Below are 23,617 nucleotides of genomic sequence, written 5' to 3'. Positions count from 1 at the left end.
GACTTAACAAGAAAATACCAGTTTTTTATTCAATTTGCATAAAATATTTCACACTTCACAGGAAGGATGAATTAACACACAGGGTTTTGCATTTATGCAATGATCTCAAAATCGAGTTCTGGCTTTTAATCAAGTGATGATGCATAACATCATTCAATTAATTTTGTTGGGTAAATACGAAATACTCAGGGAAATCAAAGAGGACTTAAGATAGGAACATGGAACATCCAAAATACACTGACTGACAGAGCAAATGCAACACCAAGAAGGAGTGGTCAGAACTTTATGCCAATTGCAGGGTAGACTGACGTCACTGAGGTATGCTCATGATGTGAAATGCGCCGCTGTGCTGCACACGTAGCGAACGATAAATGGGACACGGCATTGGCGAATGGCCCACTTCGTACCGTGATTTCTCAGCCGACAGTCATTGTAGAACGTGTTGTCGTGTGCCACAGGACACGTGTATAGCTAAGAATGCCAGGCCACCGTCAACGGAGGCATTTCCAGCAGACAGACGACTTTACGAGGGGTATGGTGATCGGGCTGAGAAGGGCAGGTTGGTCGCTTCGTCAAATCGCAGCCGATACCCATAGGGATGTGTCCACGGTGCAGCGCCTGTGGCGAAGATGGTTGGCGCAGGGACATGTGGCATGTGCGAGGGGTCCAGGCGCAGCCCGAGTGAAGTCAGCACGCAAGGATCGGAGCATCCGCCGCCAAGCGGTGGCAGCCCCGCACGCCACGTCAACCGCCATTCTTCAGCATGTGCAAGACACCCTGGCTGTTCCAATATCGACCAGAACAATTTCCCATCGATTGGTTGAAGGAGGCCTGCACTCCCGGCGTCCGCTCAGAAGACTACCATTGACTCCACAGCATAGACGTGCACGCCTGGCATGGTGCCGGGCTAGAGCGACTTGGATGAGGGAATGGCGGAACGTCGTGTTCTCCGATGAGTCACGCTTCTGTTCTGTCAGTGATAGTCACCGCAGACGAGTGTGGCGTCGGCGTGGAGAAAGGTCAAATCCGGCAGTAACTGTGGAGCGCCCTACCGCTAGACAACGCGGCATCATGGTTTGGGGCGCTACTGCGTATGATTCCACGTCACCTCTAGTGCGTATTCAAGGCACGTTAAATGCCCACCGCTACGTGCAGCATGTGCTGCGGCCGGTGGCACTCCCGTACCTTCAGGGGCTGCCCAATGCTCTGTTTCAGCAGGATAATGCCCGCCCACACACTGCTCGCATCTCCCAACAGGCTCTACGAGGTGTACAGATGCTTCCGTGGCCAGCGTACTCTCCGGATCTCTCACCAATCGAACACGTGTGGGAACTCATTGGACGCCGTTTGCAAACTCTGCCCCAGCCTCGTACGGACGACCAACTGTGGCAAATGGTTGACAGAGAATGGAGAACCATCCCTCAGGACACCATCCGCACTCTTATTGACTCTGTACCTCGACGTGTTTCTGCGTGCATCGCCACTCGCTGTGGTCCTACATCCTACTGAGTCGATGCCGTGCGCATTGTGTAACCTGCATATCGGTTTGAAATAAACAACAATTATTCGTCCGTGCCGTCTCTGTTTTTTCCCCAACTTTCATCCCTTTCGAACCACTCCTTCTTGGTGTTGCATTTGCTCTGTCAGTCAGTCTATATATGAAGGGAAGCTGGAGAACAAAATGAAACACATGATAAAACTCAATATCTCGGTCCCTGGTAATCAGCAAGATGTGATGGCCCCAGAATGGCATACGGGTATCAGACACTGGTGCTATCCACTTTTCTGGAGAGAACCACCACTACTGCAATGATGTGGCCTTTATACAATGCTGTGCAAAACTTAAGGACAAGATAGATAAAGCAACATATCAACTACTCAGTGGAAATGAATGAATGTGCAGTAAAATGTTGCCAGAGGTCTCCCATACGTGCATAGAAACCTGGTTATGAAGTCAGCGCAACTATAGCACCAAATGGGTCTGGGCCCACAAAACGAGGCAATTGAAGGCACGGGACAAGACAGACAGACAGACAGACAGACAGACAGACAGACAGACAGACAGACAGACAGACAGACAGACAGACAGACAGACAGACAGACAGACAGACAGACAGACAGACAGACAGACAGACAGACAGACAGACAGACAAGACAGAGAGCTGTTATGGTGCACTGTGTTGTGTTATTCATTACAACTTGGCCCAGAGACAACATTTGGATGACTTCTCACGGGGAAGAATCATCAGGAAACTGAAAGAAGGATGAAGTGCGACGAGTGTAGCCTAGGAGTTTGGTATAGCCTACAGCAGTTTCACGTGCAATGAGAGCATTCCGAACCACAGGCACTGCTGCCAGAAAGAGAGGAGGGGGTCGACCATGGTCAACTACAGCAACAGATGAATGCTACTTTGTGCAACAGGCAAGAAAAGAATCACGTCAAACAGTGGGTGCAATTACAACCACATTCAACAGGACTGCAAGGCACCCAATCTCACGCTCCACAGTGGCACGGCGACTGCATGGGGGTGGTCTGTTTGCCCAACGACCATTACGCTGTGTTCCGTTGACATCCACACACCGACGGCACCGTTTACGATGGTGCCAAGAGCATCAGGTCTGGACCGACGGGAAGTAGAGTCGCGCGTACTCTTCTCGTATGAGAGTAGATTCAGTCTGAGTAGTGATTCTAGACATACCATCATCTGGCGAGAGGTGGGAACACGTAATGCACCCAGGAACATTGTTGAACATAATCATTTTGGTGGTCAAAGTGTTATGGTGTGGGAAGGCATAATGTTGCATGGGTGTACTGACCTACAAATCTTTGAATGGTATATACTCACCGGTCAATGTTATTGTGACAGTGTTATCCTTCTCCATGTGTGTCTTTTCAAGGGTGCATTCGGCTCTGGATGAGAATGCACGACTGCATCGAACAAGAGGATATTCGGTGAATGAACTGGCCTGCCCGTTCCCCTGACTTGAAATCCATCAAGCATATGTGGGGGCATGTTGGGCAGACCTATTGCAGCATGTTCACATGCACCGACGACCATCCAGCAGTTGTCAACCATGCTGGTGGAGGAAAGGAACGCCCTAACAGAAACTCCTTACCAATCTTGTGTCCAGCATGGGAACATGTTGCAGAGCATGCATCACTCTCCGTGGTGATCACCCTTTTAAAAACCCTGTCCCTTCTTTCGTAATGTCTAGGGGACCATCATGAGTCGTAGTGACTTCTGTGTAATTTATTGTCGCTGTATAAAAGTGTCATTTCTTTTCGCCTCATTGCATATTTCTTCCAGTTGCCTGCTGTACCATACTGTAGCAGTTTTTCCTATGTATGGTTCAAGTTTCATCGAGCTATGTTACTTGACAGTGACAAAACATGCGAAAGTTACTTTTCCTGAAGTTTTGAACAGCGGTGCACAAAAGGAAGTACATCGAGTAGTTGGTTTTGTGCCTGACTCATAAAGAGTTGCTCTTTTGCAAGTCCATGAGTTTCCTCTTAACATCACATTCGTACAAGTAGGACTATATGCGCCAACATCCAATGTGGAGGATGAAGAACTAGACCAATTTTACGATATTGTCAGAAACTGTCTCTGGCAAACGAGGCATCAGTACAGCATTCTTATGGGAGATATGAACATCAGAATGGGAAGAGATGGAGGGATGGTTGGCGAGTTTGAGCTTGTAATTAGGAATGAGAGAGGTGATGAATTTGTGCAATTCTGTGAGGAACATGACTTCATAATCATGAATACACATTTCAAGTTGTCAAAATACCACTTTTATACATGGAAATCTCCTACAGATACTCCAGAGAATGTGGTAAAGAATCAAATTAACTATGTCACCATCCCTCAGAGATTCACAAACTCCATGAAGTCTGTGAAGACCTATCCAGGCGCTGATGTCCCCTCATATGCCTTTGCTGGAGAGATGTAGTGTTTACAGTGCACTTTGTCTTCTGGTATGGGCTATATCAAATTTGTTACTTTCATTGACCTGTCTCAGTCTCATCCTTGGCTTTGACAATATGAAAGTGACTGAGGTATGAGTGATGCTAGTAATACCATAGCTTATGCAGCCAGTCCCTGTTATGAATGGTGTGAAAATATCGCTCATAGGGTCAGTTGGTGCATGTATTTCAGTGGGCTTGGCAGACTGATATGTAATAGCAGCGGCTGGCTCGGTGAGCAAAGCAACGGGAAACTACCTTACTCCTCATTTCCCTAGTACGCCTCTTCAGAGATGCCTAGGCTATTTATGACAGCTGTTGGCGGAGATGCAGAGGATCAAACCAGCCTTCGGGCTGAATACCCAACATACATACATCTCTGCCTTGTGGTAGCTCATATGGCTTATTAAAAAAACGGAAGAGGACTCTCAGGTTGGCCTGTAACGGAAGCTATGACTCGCCTTATGGAGGTGTGGGGAAGGAGGAGGTTGAATGCATGTCAGTTGATCAGGTTCCTGCAGAGGAGGCATGGAATCAATGGAAGATCTCGCTGACTGAAACGGCAAAGTCATGGCTCTGTGAAGAAAGCTTTCAACCAAAACAACAGTGAATGATTTGTGACACCCTAAACTTTATAGAGGAAAAGCAGGAATATAAAATGCCACTATGATGAGATCAATCAAAAAATAAGGCAGACCATATGGCAGGCAAAGGCAGAGTGGTATGCTGCACAATGTGCTGAAATTGAAAACTACCAAAAGTGGCACAATGTCTTCAATCACAACAGAAAGTTGAAGGAGATTACAGGAGTACGCCAGAGAGGAAGGCCCAGTAAACTCGTAGATCAGGATGGTAATCTAGTCAATGATGCAGACCAACAGCTACAAATATGGAAGAGCTCGTCAAGGACATCAAGGTATTCACGAGGCTGGGCGACCATGGTATCCACAAGGCAGAAAGCGGCCCTAGAATCATCAAGTTCGAACTGCAGAAGGCGATCACAAAAGCAAAGAACAGTATGGGTGCAGATCCTGATCCAGTTTACAATGAAATGCTGAAGTTGCTAGGCCCCAAGGGGATCTCATTACTGCAATGCTTATTCACTGAAGTGCACAAAAGCAGCAGTATTCCATCTGACTGGCTGAAGTCAACCTTTATCACCCTCCTGAAGAAACCAAGTGTAAAAGAATGTGATTACTACCGTACCATCAGCCTGATGAGTCACACGCTGAAGCTTTCCCTTTGCATCCTTCATGTTAGAATCTGCAGGCGGATAGAAGCAGGCATCAGCAACTCCCAGTTTAGTTTTAGGAATGGGCTTGGAACACAAGAGGCTCTCTTCAGCATTCAGGTCTTGGTGCAGTGCTGCCGTGATGTTGACTGCAATGTCTTTCACTGTGTCATTGACTTCGAAAAGGCTTATGACAAAGTCCGGCACAATAAGATGACAGACGTCCTGAAAACTATGGGCAAAGACAAGAAGGATCTGTACTTTATAGCCAATTTCTACTGGCAACAAAGAGCTAACATCAGTCAGGAATGGCATGACAGACGAGGTCAAAATAAAAGGGCGAGTGAAAGAAGGGTGTATAATGTCACCTTTGATCTTCAATTGTTCTTCTGAACACATCTTCCAAACAGCCCTTGATGAGATCAAAGGACAATATCAGCATCAATGGAACACTGATCGACAACATTTGATATACAGATGACACTGTGCTGATTGCTGATAGCCACGAAGGACTACAGAGGCTACTGGATTGTGTTGTGATGGTGGCGCGTGAAGAGTTAGGGTTAGGGTTGAAAGTCAATAAGACCAAATATAGACCTATGATTGTGGCCAAGCAACCGGTAGCATAAGATATCTCCAGAGAGCTGTAAAGATGCTTTACATTGGGTCTTCAGTCAGGGAGGATTGGGACCAATCTCTGGAAGTTAAGTGCCGCATTGAGAAGGTGAGAAACATTACTCAAGCTCAGTAGCGGTGAATGGGAATTAAAAGTGCAAAAAAAAAAAAACAGTGCCTGGGTTTGTGAGATACAGCGGTTGGGGGGGGGAATATACATCAAAACTGAAAGGGAAAAAAAGAAAAGCTTCAAAGTGGTAAGCTTTTTGATGCTCTCTGAGTGAATTTCAACGGAGGTAAAGGTTGACATTTAAGTGCGGTAATAATAGTTTTGTGAGATTTTGATTGAATACTATAATATAAACTTTCACCTAGGAACAATATTACACATTTATTACAATTAAATAAAAGTACGGCATGATTGTACAATTAAAATAATTTAGTATTTGACCACACACTAAGAAACTAACAGACACTAAAGAGACTTGAACACTGACGAATGCGTGTGGCAGTCGGGTGAATCATCACGACCTTGGCAAAAAAATATACCCTGCTACCCTTCTTTACAGCACAGGCAAAGTGTACACTACTTGTTGTGGCGCTATACAAATCGGTTATCTAGGACGAACGACATTTTGTGCATATTTCCGCTAGACATTTTGTGCATATTTCCGCTAAACATTTTGTTAATAATTAAAGAAAATAAAGGGAAGAATCAGCTGATAAGACAACAGGGCTTGTACAAATTGATTTTTTTAAATAATTCCTAGTTTCAGCTGGCTACAATGGAATAAATTTGTAGTATTTTCTCCACAAAGTGCGCGGGCGGGGGGGGGGCAACTGCCCCTAATCGCCGCTACGGCTCAAGCTCCAGACAGTCCTTGAATGTTGCAATCTCAAGCTAGAGCTCAAACTATGTCTTCTTTGATGCTGTATTTTTCAGTCCTTTATACATCAGAATTATGGATACTGACAAAAGCTTCTCTGAGAAAACTTGAGGCATTCAAGATGTGGTCTATCACCGTATGCTCCGGATCAGCTGGGTACACTGGATTCGAAATGAAGAACTTCTGACGTGGATGGGAAAGAAATGGAAACTCGCCTACTTCAGCCATGTGATGCAACACCCTGAGAAGTATGATCTATTCCACCTCATCCTGCAGGGAAAGATATGTGAAAGATGCAACCCAGGCAGAAGAAGGGTCTCGTGGCTTTGAAACCTACGTACATGGTTCAGGTTTTCTATAATAATTATATCTGCTTTATGTACCACTAACTACTTTTACGGTTTTCAGAGATGCTGAGGTGCTGGAATTTAGTCCTGCAGGAGTTCTTTTATGTGCCGATAAATCTACCGACGTGAGGCCGACATATTTGAGCACCTTCTAACACTACCGGACCGAGCTGGGATCGAACCTGCCAAGTCAGGCAAAAAGGCCAGCGCCTCAACCATCTGAGCCACTCAGCCCGGCTTCAGGTTTTCCTCAACAGCTCTCTTCATACAGCCATCAAATGCATGATGTAGCCAACATGATTGCCAATGTCTGCTTATGGATATGAGACTTCAAGAAGAAAACACCAAATGTGTTGCCAGAGATCTTTCGCAAGCCAACATCGTACGATGCACAGTGCGAAAGGTAATTTCTTCCACCCATCAAAAATCTGACTACCTCTGTCGGGTATGAAATGCGATCTTGGGATCCAGAAGCTGGCACTCTACCCCTGATCCACAAAGGGATGTATTACAGGGTGTTCAGAAATTTCCATTACACACTCCTAGGGTTAGTACAGGGGACTCAATACATAATATTCTGAATACGAACCCACATCCAGAAAAGCACTGTTTTCGAGCTAAGCATAAACAATTTCAAATCAAGTGAATACATCTCCTGTTTCTGTTGGATGAAAGAACAAAACCAATTTAATTAGTTGTGATTCAGTCAATTACATTTCTAGCAAACCAACTTTCACTTATTTGGCAATAACATCCAATGGGAAAATAAAGAAACATTAATTTTATACATTTTGCCTCATTATTGTTTTTCTATATTAACTTAACAATTTGTTTTTCTCTTCTTCAAATGAAGGATATCATCCTGGTTCACTCAATGTGGTGACCACCAACTTCGATGCAAACACTGTACTAACGAATAATGTTCTAATACATCCACTCAATCACATCTGTTGACTGTTCAATCTCTTGTGCAGTGGTCAGAACTCTTTCAAGCAGATTTTCCTCCGTCTCTACAGGGATCTCATAAACCAGACTCTTCATGCAACCCTGTGGCATACCAGTACAGACACATAGATGTAATTGCTCCTTCACCCAGCAGAAGCAGGAGAACTAGACATTTGATTTGAAATGGTTATACTTGTAGCATGGACATTGTATGTTTCCAGACATAGCTTCCTATTCAAAACATAAACAACCTAGTCCCCACTACAAGCCCTAGGAGTCTGTACTGGGGAGTTACAAACACTATGTATAATACATAAAGGTAGTAACAGATATGGCGATGAAATAGTAATACCTGTCGCCAAATACTCTTAAGTCACAGAAAGTGATAATTTAAAGAATAAAGAAAATTGAAAACAAACTTACCTATTCTGCCTTCCACATCTCTGGCCCTGAGATCGTAGCAGCAGTGCAGTTTGACTAGGATGTGTGCGCGCTGACTGTATTAGTGCCCCTACTAACATATCGCTATGCTGCAATGGCATACCCCCCCACATTTGTCCTAATTTACGGCGCATTTCTGTTCTCATTTGAGTTAAGCGTCCTTCACGCTGTCCATCCCCACAAGCACTCTGTTCCCCACAGTTAAAGAACCAATGCCGCTGAAAGATGCCAGTTTCCTCATCCAAGTCACTTTCTTCACTTTCTGATGCCTCTACCCCTGGAAAAAAAAATAAAAAAATATATATATAAAATCATCAAATACCAATCTTAAACTGCAACACACGATGATAGCACAACAGAAATTGTAATAACAAATGCAAAACAACATCACCACCACAACAGTTTGTGGCAGTAACAGAACTACGATTAATTTCCAAATCTGAAACAGTCTTCAGAAAATGAAAAGGAAGTTTACTGCTATATGTATTCCTATATTTTCTTGAAAGTAATTCAGGCAAATTACTGAAGTTAACAGCTGAATGAGATCATTATATAACCAACTGGTCTGGGACTAAGGGTATCAATTAGTTTCACGTTTTCAGCTGAAAAGATTTAAAAAATATAAAACTCATAGGGATTTATCTAAATGTACTTTTCCGAATTTACATGGCAAATATCAGTTTTTAATAAAAATCTCTCATATATCTGAACTCTAGTCTTGATTTATAGTTATTCAACTATTTATCTGGATCCTTGCCTGAACTGACAGCGTTGCAGCCTTCAGCTCAGAAGCTTGCAGGTTTGATTTCTACCGAGTTGGGGATTTTAGTCGTGTCTGGTTAATACTGTGGCTCAGGGGTTGGGTATTTGAGTTCGTCTCAATACACTTCTTTTAATTATTTTTTTTGCTAGTTGTTTTACATCACACCGACACAGATAAGTCTTATGGTGACGATGGGACAGGAAAGGGCTAGGAATGGGAAGGAAGCAGCCGTGGCCTTAATTAAGGTACAGCCCCACCATTTGCCTGGTGTGAAAATGGGAAACCACGGAGAACCATTTTCAGGGCTGCCGACAGTGGGGTTCGAACCTACTATCTCCCGAATACTGGATACTGGCCGCACTTAAGCGACTGCAGCTATCGAGCTCGGTTCTTTTAATTTACATCAACACACACCACCACCAACCACTAGAGCAGGGATTCTCAAAGGGCGTGCCGTGGCACACTAGTGTGCCATGAAATTGTTGGATTGTGCCGCAAAAAAATTGCTTGTGTATTCAATATTTTATTATTACTATTTATTAAAATTACAGAACGGCATAAGCCTACATGCAGTAAGAACTCAAAAAATAAGATGCTCTGTCAATAATATTACACTATTGTTGCAATTTAGTGGGAAATGTAGGCTTGATTACTTTTGCACAACTGTTTGATGCGGGGAGGAATCGCAGACAAACACACCTACAGAAAGAAGTCGCTCGCGTTTCTTATTTTCAACGCAGGTCAGTGCCGAAAATCCCTGTTCGCACAGATATGTTGTTGAAAACTGTATTAATAAAGATATGGCATGCTCTGATAACACTGAGAACTCTCTTTTCACTGAAATAGTGTTTCTTTCCTAAATTTTAGCTTCAAAGTTTGATCGGCTTGAAGTTCGGCCAATTCTTCTGCCTCTTCTAATGGTAGATGTTTTGTGTCCTTAGCAGTAACAGCAAAGGGACTACGAACCCAGTCACATTAGTTCACACAAGGGAAGGAAAATATTCTTGCAGTTTATTCTCCAAAACAGAAAGATGTTCTAAAATCAAACTGGAACAGATGTCTGTATCAGCTGGGAGAGGAGGCATTTCAATATCAATTTTTCAAATTTTAATTTCCACGGTAAAATTTTTCTTAAGAAACCATTCAGTTTGTCAGTTGATGTAAGAATATTTCCTTTCTTTTCCTGCATACTGGCATTGAGATTATTCAAATGTCCAAATATATCAGCTAGGTATACAACTTTGGAACACCAACTTTTGTCGCTAATGAGGTCAGAAAACTCAGGTTTTTCTGTGGCAAATATTTGTAATAACTCATTTCTAAGTTCATAAAATATGGAAAGTACACTTCCTTTGGACAACCAGTGAATTTAGGTGTGAAGGATCAGAGTTTCATGAACAGCTCCTGCTTCCTGACACATTACTTTGAGAAGTAAAGTTTTTAGAGCTCTACTTTTGATGTAATTAACCATTTCAACAACTGACCTCATTACGTTCTTTAGATCTAAAGGAAGGATTTTTGCCACCAAAGCTTCCCGATGTAAAAAACAATGTGTGGATCCAATGTGCAAAAAAAAGCTTGCTTCAACCTTGAAGTAAAACCTCTCATATGACCAGTCATTGCTGAGGCTCCATCAGTGCACACTGAAATACAACTGCTCCAACTCAGTCCATTTTCTTCCAATATCGTTGTCATAGAATTATGCATATCTGATCCTGTTGACGTCAGAGGCAATTCTTTGCAGGATAGGAACTGTTCAGTAAGTGATTCTTCGTTTAAAAATCTTATGTAGATCATTAATTGACATTTTTTACTTATGTCCGTTAATACATCCAGTTAAAGTGCACATTTTTTAGCATCATGTAATTTTTCAACTACTATTTTAATATCAGCTGACATGCCTTCTATGTGGCGAGCAATTATATCGTTTGACAAAGGTACTTTTGATATCTCACTCTTGGCAACCTCTCCTAACATGGAGTAACTATTTCTTTACAAGCAGGTAAAATCATTCTGCTGCTGTATGTGACTGCATATTCCTGGCAATTTTTTCTGCTACTTTATAGCTCGCTACTAGCGCATTTTCTGAAGTTGTAATTATTTTATTAACTGCCTTGCCTTATTTAATTTCAGAAGAGAGTAAACGATTTAAACAAGGTGTTTCGTTTTCGAGTGTCTCTTTAGTTTGCTTGGAACCATACATTCATTGCTTAATTTTTTGCCACAAACGACACACTCAAAAAGTTAACGATTTCTAGATTCAGTAAATGTAAATCACACAGCACCAGACAATGTGGAAGTAGCTTCTCACCAACACTTGATCTGGGTGATTCACTTGTTCTATTCTCACTCTGATGTTCTTCACTCCTGTTTAATCATTGGCGTTTAATTAAAACCTTCTCCATATTACAACACAACATCTGAATATTTACTTCAGTTTTATAATAACACCAAATACTGCGACTTTTTCAACAATCAATTGACTAAATTTAAACATCTCTCCAAATCCAACTGAAGTACTGCACTGACTGCAGGTGACCAATGATTGATTATATATGCTCCACTAAGGTTTGGGAGTGATCAACTTGTTTCTCTACTAACGTTCCTGTGGTTCGTGTACCCTCCGCTAGGGTTATCAATCCTTCGGGACTGCTCTGTGAAAATGAAAACCTACAACCTGTTTTCCGGTCAGTGACTGGGTCAGGGATGGAATGAATGAAGCCCTCACCTCGCGGCAAGGATAGGAATTGTGCCAGCTGCCGAAGCCTGTCACACTTCTCTGGGCCAATGATTAATGACCGACAGATGAAATGAAATTATAGTGGAGAGTGTTGCTGGAATGAAAGATGACAGGGAAAACCGGAGTACCCGGAGAAAAACCTGTCCCGCCTCCGCTTTGTCTAGCACAAATCTCACCCAGAGTGACCGGGCCGACGTGTTGCCGCCTGAGCCACAGGGGCTTAGTCAGGACTGCTCTGTAGTGTTCAAAATTCCTCTAAAGCAGGCATAGTTACTTGTACATTGGCGTGTGCCGCTATACTCAAAATAGCGAAACAGTGTGCCGTGAACGAAAAAAGTTTGAGAACCCCTGCACTAGAGAAACACTCAAGAGTGAATACATCCCTCCACCTAGGCCTGACATATGGCAGGGTATCCGTCAGCAAAACTGGGCCTCATCCACATCAAGTGAAATGAGTGAAAAGGCCAAGCAGAAGAAGAAGAAGAAGAAGAAGAAAAAAGGAGATTTAAATTGTTTAAAATTACAGCTACTAGATGTACCAAAGTAATGAATAATAATATTCCATGTAAAAGTTCCATCAACAGTTGCCATCAAATTTTGATAGCTCGATAAAATAATAGTTGAAAAGTAGTTCATTTCAAATTAGTATAGAAACACTAGTACAGAAGCAGTACATGTCAGTAACTGGGTGGTGGCGAGTTCAAATTCTGAGGAATCTAAGTATTTTCAACTCTAAAAATTCATAAATCTTAAATATAACAATTTGACACAATCATTTCTGCAAAATATAAAGCCAATTCCCATTTAATTATGTATCATTTCAACTGCGATATTATCTCAAAAGGGATATATAGGTTCAGTTGGCCTGGCTAGAGAATTTTGTTACCCTATAAAAGACGACAGCCTGTGAAATTAGAATCTGTGTGGAGAAAATTGTTTTAAAAAAAGTTACCATAAGAGTTACAGTATTGCTTTTTTCCTTTCTTTTTGGGTCACCAGTCCATAGACTGGTTTCAAGTAACCCCCCCATGCTATTCTATCCTGTGCAAACCTGCTTCTTTCCTCCTCTTTTTTTGTTTCCAATTTATTGGTATCAGCATTTGACGTAGAATTGGCCCAGTTTTACAACTGAATGCCCTTCCTCACATCTAACCCAAATAGAGGGATGTATTCACTATTTTTCTTTCTTTTCTTTTGCTAGGGGCTTTACGTCGCACTGACACAGACATGTCTTATGGCAACGATTGGATAGGAAAGGCCTAGGAGTTGGAAGGAAGCGGCCGTGGCCTTACTTAAGATACAGCCCCAGCATTTACCTGGTGTGAAAATGGGAAACCACGGAAAACCATCTTCAGGGCTGCCGACAGTGGGATTCGAACCCACTATCTCCCGGATGCGAGCTCACAGCTGCGCGCCTCTACGTGCACGGCGAACTCGCCCGGTATTCACTATTGCATGTTTCTATGGTGGTTGGTAAGGTATGATGAATGTCACCGAAGAGAAGTATATAAAGACAAACAAAATGTCGATGAGGAGAAGTAATTAAGATGATAAACACTCAGTCCCTGAGCCAGAGGAATTACCCAGACACAGTTAGAACCCTTAATCTGCTTGGGAATCAAACCCGGTGCTCTCTGAACTGAAGGCTAATACGCTGACCATTCAACCTCTTTATTTCTACACTAGCTGATGTACCCGTGCTTCACTACGGAATTCTACATTGTATACAGAATTCTAGGTTAGGTAGTGTACACGTTGTGAGCAAGATTGTCTTAGATTGTATAGCTCTTAACGTTACCGTACAAACGCGACGGGAGGTCACCAAACATCTTTTCTCATATGAAGATTGAGGGAATTTCCACTGTAATGGTAGATCGAATTTCATACCATCAGTCACAATCAGGTTGGGATGTTTTCATTATAATGCCTTTTTACATCCTCAGAAAGATTGTCTTAGTGGTTTTACCAACTGAAATGAACATACAATGACGTCAATAGGAATGGCGCGATTAAAAGCAATGCTTTCATATTACAAAAAACTCGGTCAAATGAAACACTACACATTTTCTCACTTCTAACGAACAGGACTACGCTGCCTATCTAACAGCCGAAAGTTCCAGACCTGGAATGACCAAACCGCAGACAGCCATGATCTGTGAACACTCTTGGGCTTTCTTCGGCGAGGAGAGGGTCAAATAGTGGAGTCTCCCATGGCAAAAACTATGCCCATTTACTAATCTGTTCCCTAGGAGTACCCGATGAATTGGAAAATATCAATTCACTACACTGGCGGCGGAAAAATCTATCTACTTGAAGGCAAATTTTTCCTCCAAGCCAGAAGAGAAACCCCCTCTTCACTGCTAGTTCAGAATAAATTGAATGCAGAATTTAATAAAAGTGAAGAGAAAGAAGCTTTTCTTAAGAAACGGCTCTTTTCAGAGTTGAATTTTGAGTTATTTAGTGAATACTATGGTGCTATAATTTGAAAAGGGCTTAAGTTGTTTTTCTAGACCAGGCCATAATACTACTACCACTACTACTACTACTACTAAGTGAGGCTCTCCATTAAGTATGCACACTGCTCATTCAAAACAGCGCGTCAGAGTAGGGATCGAATAGCTGAAATACTATGATGAACCAGTGTGTTATGTACCAGCTGTATCAGAAAATGTATGAAGCAGAGGAATGGCATGCTAAAGAAGAAAGTTTTCTAACTCCCCGGCTATTTCCCGCCAATATTCAGTCAGTCTGTCATACTCGGTACGCAGCAGTAATTCCATCTATCGGAGTTGAGAGGCAGCATAAGAGACAAAGAACATCACAATAAACAATGGTCAATGTAATGTTATTGTTGATCAATATTATGCACTTTCGATATTATAGGCCTTCACATTTCGTTTTCTTCCGACTCTGAAATACCACTCTTAACATAATCGGTACGGTAAAACTGAATAAAAGATAAATGATAGGAAATTGTATTCTCTATAACCTTTTTATAGTACTTTTCGATAGGACCAATAACATTGGTATTTAAAAATTACATTTTAGGCACCTTCCCCTAAACTACAATTTCATTCAGGATGAATAAAATTGTTTATAGCTTAGACTGTAGTTTCTTATTCCCCGGCTCTATATACCGATTTTCATTAAATTCTGTCAAACCATTTTTCTTGTGGCTCAGCGTTGATATGGATTTGGCAACAAAAATACAAATTCATGAATATCTGTGTTATCATAGTCAGCACGGTAAAAGTGTCCAAGACATAAATGGTCGGAAATGTAATTCTGTATAACTTTGGTTATGCAGTATTTATCGATATGACAACTAATAATATAAATATTTGAGAATTACATTTAGGCCCTCCCCTAAACTACCATTTCACTCAGCGTAAATAAAATTACTTATAGCTTAAATTGTAGTGGCTCATTCTCCGACTCTGCATACCAATTTTCAATGAAATAGGTCCACTAATAATGTAAATATTTAAAAATTAAATTTTAGGCCTTCCCCTATACTAACATTTCACTCAGTGTGAATAAAATTATTTATAGCCTTGATTGTAGCGACATATTCCTCGACTTCACATACCAATTTTTATTAAGATAGGACCAGTAAAAACATAAATATTTGAAAATTAAATTTCAAGTCTTCCCCTAAACTACCATTTCTATCAGCGTGAATAAAATTATTTATGGCCTAGATTGTAGCGACTTATCCCCCGACATTTCATACCAATTTTCATTCAATTCTCTTTCTCCGTTTTCTAGTGATGCGTGTACATACATACATACATACATACCGACAGAAATTACGGAAAAATAAAAAGTGCATTTCCTGGTTACTGTGGACATGATCGATACAGAAATACCATTCTTTTCAAATTCTGAGCAATGTACAGACAAAACTCTTATTTTATATATATATATATATATATATAGATAAGTACTCCTTCCTACACCTGTTCTAATCTGTTTGCTATACTCAGGTCTTGGCCTCTCGCCACCATTCTGATCCCTACACTTCCCTCCAAAACCAACAGAAAAAGTCCTGGATATCTAAAAAAATAATACGTTCAATCATTCTACTTATTCTGGTCAAATTTCACCAAACTGTTTTTCCCTCACAAACTTAATTTAGTTTCTCTTTATTTGTAATCTGACCTACCCATCTCTCCTTCATTCTTCTGTAACACAATTTTTCAGAAGTTTCTGTTCTCTTTCTTTCAATGCCAATTACTGTCCATGTTTCACTTCCATACAATGCCACACCCCACACAAAGGTCTTCAGAAACATCTGTCTGATATGCATATCTATGTTTGAAGTGATCAAATTTCTTGTCTCAAGGTAAGCCTTCCTAGCTTGGCCAAGTCTACATTTTATGCCTTGCCATCACAGGTTATTCTGCTATCCAAGAAAAACATTAACTTACATTCTTCAAGATTTCCTTTCCTAGTTTGATATTTCCTGCATCACCTGGCTTCATCCAACTGCATTTCATTACTTTCACTGAAATATGGTATACAATATTAAGAGAAGGAATTGATGTTTGACTGACCCACCTGTATCGTAATTTGATCATTAGTATTGGTCCAATGATCAGCGTTATATCTCAGTGAACTGAACTTTTTCAATACAGCATATTTAGAAGGCTACTCTTAATTTTTTCAGATCAAATGTTTATTGGAACCATATGGAGTGTGAACCTCAGTATAGTCGCTGGATCCCTGTGCCATGTCTGGGCACATGGATGACACAATAGCCGCCTGACGCACATAGCCCATCCAGTGATATAGTTTCAGTCTGTTGTAAGTTTGCATACAGCCTAATTGCTTTTTAAACAGCAGTAATCAATCGGTTCAGTGCATTTCATGGCTTATTATAATCTATCAGTTTTATGTCTGTATTGATACTAAGTTGAAGTACCAGTCCTAGACGTACACGGAACAGTGCACGACGTACTCCCTAACTGTACACATCGACTAGTCAACAGTACTATAATACTAGCATATCCAACAACACAACTACAAGGAGGGAGCATCTGCACCTATTCAATATCTTATAACGAGATTGGTACCAAAGGAACTAATGACACACCACAATATTTTGATGTAAATCATCCAACATTCTCAACTATATGAAAGCACAAGATAAACAATTCACATCATTGAACATTCTAGAATGCTTGGTACAAACATATCTGTGAACGTACACATGCTTTACCAACATTAATATACCTCCAAAGTGTACCGCAAGAATGCTAAAAAACATATTAAGTGTAAAAATTGTATTTTAACAAATTATCTGTTATTCATGAACAGTACACCAGAATTTTACGTAACATATGCATGTCATAAAATATCGAAGCTTATTTTTTAAACCAGAGGACACATATCATAGTATATTTTAATATTATCACTCATATCATGTGACCTTCTTCATTAGATTTAGTAATGTTTTTAAATTATATGTTGAGTTAACTTTGGATTCATGACCAGTATTGCATAGTAATAAGACATAACAAAGTATTGATTAGGTAGACGGTACCCATTCTTTGTAATTGTGACATTTCATGGCTTATGGAATCAAGCAGTGAACAGTGTATTTTATTGTTGTAGATGTTTAAAGCAATCTGCTAGGAGAATGAGAAGAAAATTCTGCAATAAATTTCCAGAAGCATGAGTGTCAACACGTTATGTAATTAAGAAAATTGTTAATGAATTCAAAATTGACCCATATAGACTGTCCAGTCATGTCATTGTCTCAGGTAGTCTGTAGCAAGTTTGTGTACAGCACGACTGCTTCTTATACAGCAGGATAAAAAAAAAAAAAAAAAAAAAGTGGTTTAAATGACGATAAAATTCAGGATATTTTGTGAAAAACTTCAGATCCCCCAAACACCTTTCAGGAAAGTGGCTTAGCAAACTGAAGTTTCATATTCTTCTTTTCTTCACAATTTTGCTTTACGCTGCACCAATACAGACAGGTCTTCTGGCGATGATGGGATGGGAAAGGGCTAGGAGTGGGAAGGAAGTGGCTGTGGCTTTAAAGATGGCTGAGGTGGGAATCAAATCCCGTCTACTCAGTAGACCTCCTGAAGCTGGGTGGACCCTGTTCCAGTCCTCATACCACTTTTCAAATTTTGTGGCAGAGACGGGAATTGAAACCGGGCCTCCGGGGGTGGCAGCTAATCACACTGACCACTACACCACAGAGGTGGACTCATATTCTTATATACGACAGGTGGCAAGGGAACTGAAATTTACTTACAAAGCCACAGAAATGCAAAGTTTAAGCCCAAGAGGTGCAGCTGCAGGAAAACATTAATGCAATTGGTTTCTTCAGTCTGTCAACAGTGGTGAATTAAATCCTGAATTAGTACCATTTCTGGATGAAGTGTGGTTGTATTTTCATGGAAATGTAAATTTGTGAAATGACCGGTATTGGTCTCGTGAGAATCGAAGAGTAATTCATGAAACCACTTCATGATCTTAACATAGGAGTTTTGGTATGCTATTAGTATGGCTCGGATTTTAAAAAATGAACATGTGCCTTTGCAAAAGCATATTTTGAAGATAAGTAGATGCTCAGATGGTATTAGCATATTTCTACATACAGTATATATTTGAAGTTATGAATCATTGTAATATTCTCAAAGTCCTGAATCGGTAGATTGGAGTGTATTGGACATCCCTTAAGAAAGAATATTTCCTACCTTCTGAGTAATGGAAATACTGTATTTTCTTTCTAGCATGTCATTCAAATAAAAGTACCCTATGCATGACACAAGTCTAAGTAATGGGAATACTCTTATCACAGCAAACAAAATAACCCTCCTCACAGCCACAAGTCCTGACCACCACCATACACAGAGTGACTAGTAGTGGGTATGTGAGAGGGTTTAGTGACAACTCCCACAATTACCAACGACCCGCAAGTCAAGTCTACTCAAAATCTGTTCCTTGAGAATTATTCAGTTTAGCAGGTGTTATAGTAAATCTGGAACAATATGTGTTACATAATATAGTTCCAGAATATTGACTGTATAAAGGTATTTAGTCAACATGCGTAAGGAAAGTGTAGTTGAAGTTTTATATTAAAGTAGTGGATTTCTGACAACAGTGACTATACGACACATGGTAGTGCAGTCTTTTGCCTAATATCTTCAAAAGAAGTGTGAGGAAAACTTTCAACTTCAACATTTGAAGACAACAGCACACATTGTATCAAAAGATAAACAACACCACATCAGAGAGGCAACAACTTCTTACTCAGGTAAAACTTAAGTCTAAGATTTTTCAGTCAAGCTTTAGTATGTAGTAATACACCTTAAACATAAATTAAATAATCCAGCATTACATTCATTCTTGGAAAAATACTGTGCAAGTCACAAAGTACGAGATGAAAATGAAAATTTGGATTCAAATGCTAGGGCGTCCCCCAGAAGCGGCACGCGCCACTCTCACCCGACCGACATGAGAAACGTTACCCGCCTTTGGATGGGGCGGGTAAAGGAGCTAGTCCACTTTAGAATTCTGACCATTAATATTGGGACGATGACGGGAAAGAGACAAGAATTAGGCAAATCCCTGAGAATCCGCCAAGTCGATATATCTGACCTTCAGTCACCTCATCCACAGACACTCCTCTATGCCAAAGACGTCTTCTTGGCAAAGGCACAACGTGAGAACTTTTTTTATATATGTATATAGAATGTATTAATTTGACAATTTTTGATTGGTCTTTTTTTTAGGTTCATACACTGAAAAAAACAGGAGTTGACATGAGTCCATCCTGCCAATACTATACAATAGTATTGGCTCAACCAATTGTTAGTGTTGAACTGTAGAAGTAATGTAAAGAAAGGAATAGAATTAAGTAATTTAATAGATATATATTTACCAGATATTGTAATAGGTAAATGAGAAATGATATAATGGATGCAGAAATTTTCTCACCGCACTGGAGTGTGTATCGTAGAGATAGGATAGGAATGGTGGGAGGGGGGGTGTTCATTCCGGTGAAAGAAGAATTTGTAAGCTACGAAAAAGTTAAAGATGAGACACATGAAATTCTAGGTGTAAGGCTCATTTCAAAAGATAATAAGCAACTTGATATATTTGGAGTGTACAGATCGGGAAAGGGTAGCACTGACGCGGATTCGGAATTATTTGATAGGATAGTCAGCTATGTGGGAAACGACATGGAAAGAAATGTGATTGTAGCGCGAGATCTGAATTTGCCAGATGTCAATTGGGAAGGAAATGCGAACGACAGGAAGCATGACCAACAAATGGCAAGTAAGTTAATATGGGAAGGACAGCTGATTCAGAAAGTGATGGAACCAACCAGAGGGAAAAATATCCTGGATGTGGTGCTGATAAAACCAGATGAGCTCTATAGGGAAACTGAAGTAATAGATGGTATTAGTGATCATGAAGCTGTTTTTGTGGTAGTTAAAAATAAATGCGATAGAAAGGAAGGTCTTAAAAGTAGGTCTATTAGACAGTACCATATGGCTGATAAAGCAGGCATGAGGCAGTTTCTAAAAAGTAACTATGATCAGTGGAAAACGGTAAATAAAAATGTAAACAGACTCTGGGATGGGTTTAAACAAATTGTTGAGGAATGCGAAAGCAGGTTTGTACCTTTAGGGGTGATAAGGAATGGTAAAGACCCACCTTATTATAATAGAGAAATAAAGAGACTAAGAAGGAGGTGCAGACTGGAAAGAAATAGAGTTAGAAATGGCTGTTGAAGTAAGGAGAAATTGAAGGAACTTACTAGAAAATTGAATCTAGCAAAGAAGGCAGCTAAGGATAACATGATGGCAAGCATAACTGGCAGTCATACAAATTTTAGTGAAAAATGGAAGGGTATGTATAGGTATTTTAAGGCAGAAACAGGTTCCAAGAAGGATATTCCAAGAATAATTAATGAACAGGGGGAGTGTGTATGTGAGGATCTTCAAAAGGCAGAAGTATTCAGTCAGCAGTATGTAAAGATTGTTGGTTACAAGGATAATGTAGAGATAGAGGAGGAGGCTAAGGCCAAAGAAGTAATCAAATTTACATATGATAACAATGGCATTTACAATAAGATACAATAGTTGAAAACTAGAAAAGCGGCTGGAATTGATAAGATTTATCGCTTTGAAGTTTGTATTATGTGTTTTGAACAATGGCCCAATCGAACGGGAATTCTCAACTCGAAATCGACCAATAGCAATCGGGAGATGTTTCTACCAATAGGAGCTCTGGTATTTGTCACGTGAGGTTCGGTGAGGTACAGCAGCGCGCCTGGTGAATAGAGGCCTGAAGTACTCAGTTCGACCAGGGCCGTCGGAAGCGTAGGATCTATGCAATTACAAGACCCTGGCTAGCGACTCCGTTAATCGGGACACTTGAAATTAATTTCTATTAAACTACATGCGAGTATAACAATAACATATGTATCATACATATGTTTGTAACATTATGGCCTTTCGGCTGAAATAAATTCTTAATTAATTTATCGCTTTGATAACCACGCGTGAGACCTGTCTCCTTTGTCATCTTTGTTTATTTTCATTTTCATGCTCTCCGGGTGTTTTTCAGTGAAATCCTGAGTGGAATTTCTTGTTTGAAGAAGTACAAGATATTTGAGGTAAGAATACCCTATTATTCTTATTTTGTTAACCTCCTGAGGCCAGAACATGAAAAGCATATCGCACCAAGGTAAATAAAATTCCAAAAAATTGGAACAACAACTGATAGGCCTACTCAACGTTCTATTTATTTTTTTGTTTAAACTAATTTTTGTGGGATATTCAATTCTACTCGTATTTTTAAACAGTGTCCTCTTAAAAGGACACTAGGCCACAGGAGGTTATGTAAGTTATTACGTTGATGATTGATAGCTGTTTCTGTTCCCAAAAATATCTTTTTTTTAAAGCTTTTTTCCGTGGTGGTTGATATGAGAATTGTATAAGCCTACTTGAAACTTTTCTTTTTTTTTTTGCTAGGGGCTTTACATCGCACCGACACAGATAGGTCTTATGGCGACGATGGGATAGGAAAGGCCTAGGAGTTGGAAGGAAGCGGCCGTGGCCTTAATTAAGGTACAGCCCCAGCATTTGCCTGGTGTGAAAATGGGAAACCACGGAAAACCATTTTCAGGGCTGCCGATAGTGGGATTCGAACCTACTATCTCCCGGATGCAAGCTCACAACCGCGCGCCTCTACGCACACGGCCAACTCGGCCGGTCTACTTGAAACAGACCCCTCAAAATTCAGTTGATGTAATGTTATATTATTTCTGATAAGCCACTATCATTTTGAGGGTATTGAAATCAGCAGTTAAAACATAAACTGATGACAGTGCCCTTAATTATTTTCTTCTATTTCATTTTATGCCTCAGACCAAGCATGGAAAGTGCCAAATTTGTGGGATATACACAGATAGTGAAGAGGTCTGGCAGCAGGGAATCTTATTTCACAATATTTCTGTTGCTAGACGTGATATTTTCAAAGGAGTGGCTGGACGTTGTGGGAATCCAAAGGTTGCAGTAGCTTCCTTTGAAGCAGCTGAGGAACCGCACTATGTGTTTGAGACATTTTTGCCGCTCCAGCTATCCAGGACCTCTATCAAAGATACTGTCCCAGATAGAAGTAAGTATCATTATTAATGTTCACAGTACTGTAACCTATCAAATTTTTCTGTGGTTCATTTCAAATTGTTCTCCAGAGGTCATCATCATCATCATTTCTTCGCTCCAGCAAGCCAGGTGCGGTTGTGTACGAGCCTCCTCCAGTTTGTCCTATCGATCCACAGATGCTGCTCATATATGCGACGCCAGTTCACATATCTAATTTCAAGGTCCTTCAATTACTGTTTTTCCCAAACATCACGAGGTATTCCTCAGGGTCTCTTCCCAGGAACATTGTGGTCAAAGTATGTTCGAGGAGTCCTGTGAGGGTCCATTCTTTTCATATGACCATGCCATTACAATCTCTTCGCTTCCAGAGTCTCCAGAAAGCTTCTTTCCAATCCAAGTTGTTGCCGGATATTCATATTCCTTATTTTATCAATTTTTGTTTTTTGTAGACTAGAACTGAGGAACTTCATTTCTGTAGCCTGAAGACGACTCTTTGTTGGTCTAGTAAGTGCTGCTGCTTCCAGGCCATACGTCAATATAGGTACTAGATATATTTAGTACAAGCTGATATTGGAAACTAACGGAAATGTTTCATCCCGAAGTATTTGACATACAGCGTGATAGAATTTGGAAGCTTTCTTTATTCTGTTGCTAATCTCTTGATGTATGGTATTGTCTGATGACAGAACACTACCTAAACACTGGAAGTTGTCTACAATATCCATCTCCTCATCTCCAATTCTTAAATGAACAGTCGGAGAGTTTTTACTCATTACTCATCTTCGTTTTGCTGATATTGAGACTTAAGGTTGTAAAAGCTTCATGCCAGAGATCTAGTCTAGTTTGTACTTCTGCTTCTGTCTCACCCCATACCATTACGTCATCAGCAAAAAGCAGGGCATTAGTTGTTGGATCCTTTCTTTTAACCGCTTTTAAAACTTCATCCATTATGATTATGAAGAGAAGGGGTGAAAGACAACTTCCTTGCTGGACTCCACTCTTCGTTTCGAACCAACCTGACCTTCCATTCTGGACCTGGACACAACA

The 23,617-nt window shown here is 40.6% G+C and overlaps 1 protein-coding gene across 5 annotated transcripts in view; it reads right to left on the bottom strand.

Moving 5' to 3' along the window:
- Positions 1-23,617, bottom strand: part of l(3)L1231 (lethal (3) L1231) — a 307,686-nt gene that overhangs the window by 258,121 nt on the left and 25,948 nt on the right. For all 5 annotated transcript variants that reach the window (XR_011017581.1, XM_068225344.1, XM_068225345.1 and 2 more), the window contains exon 3: positions 8,416-8,710. Coding sequence is in view for 4 of the 5 variants with exons in the window: in XM_068225344.1 (XP_068081445.1) it covers positions 8,416-8,710 (295 nt within the window). In the remaining variant the exon portion in view is untranslated. The remainder of the gene's footprint in view (positions 1-8,415; positions 8,711-23,617) is intronic.

Source organism: Anabrus simplex, chromosome 1 (assembly GCF_040414725.1).
Source record: "Anabrus simplex isolate iqAnaSimp1 chromosome 1, ASM4041472v1, whole genome shotgun sequence".
Taxonomy (NCBI): Eukaryota; Metazoa; Arthropoda; class Insecta; order Orthoptera; family Tettigoniidae; genus Anabrus; species Anabrus simplex.
The sequence above is the reverse complement of the archived record's forward strand: the minus strand, read 5'-3'. Positions and strand labels throughout refer to the sequence as shown.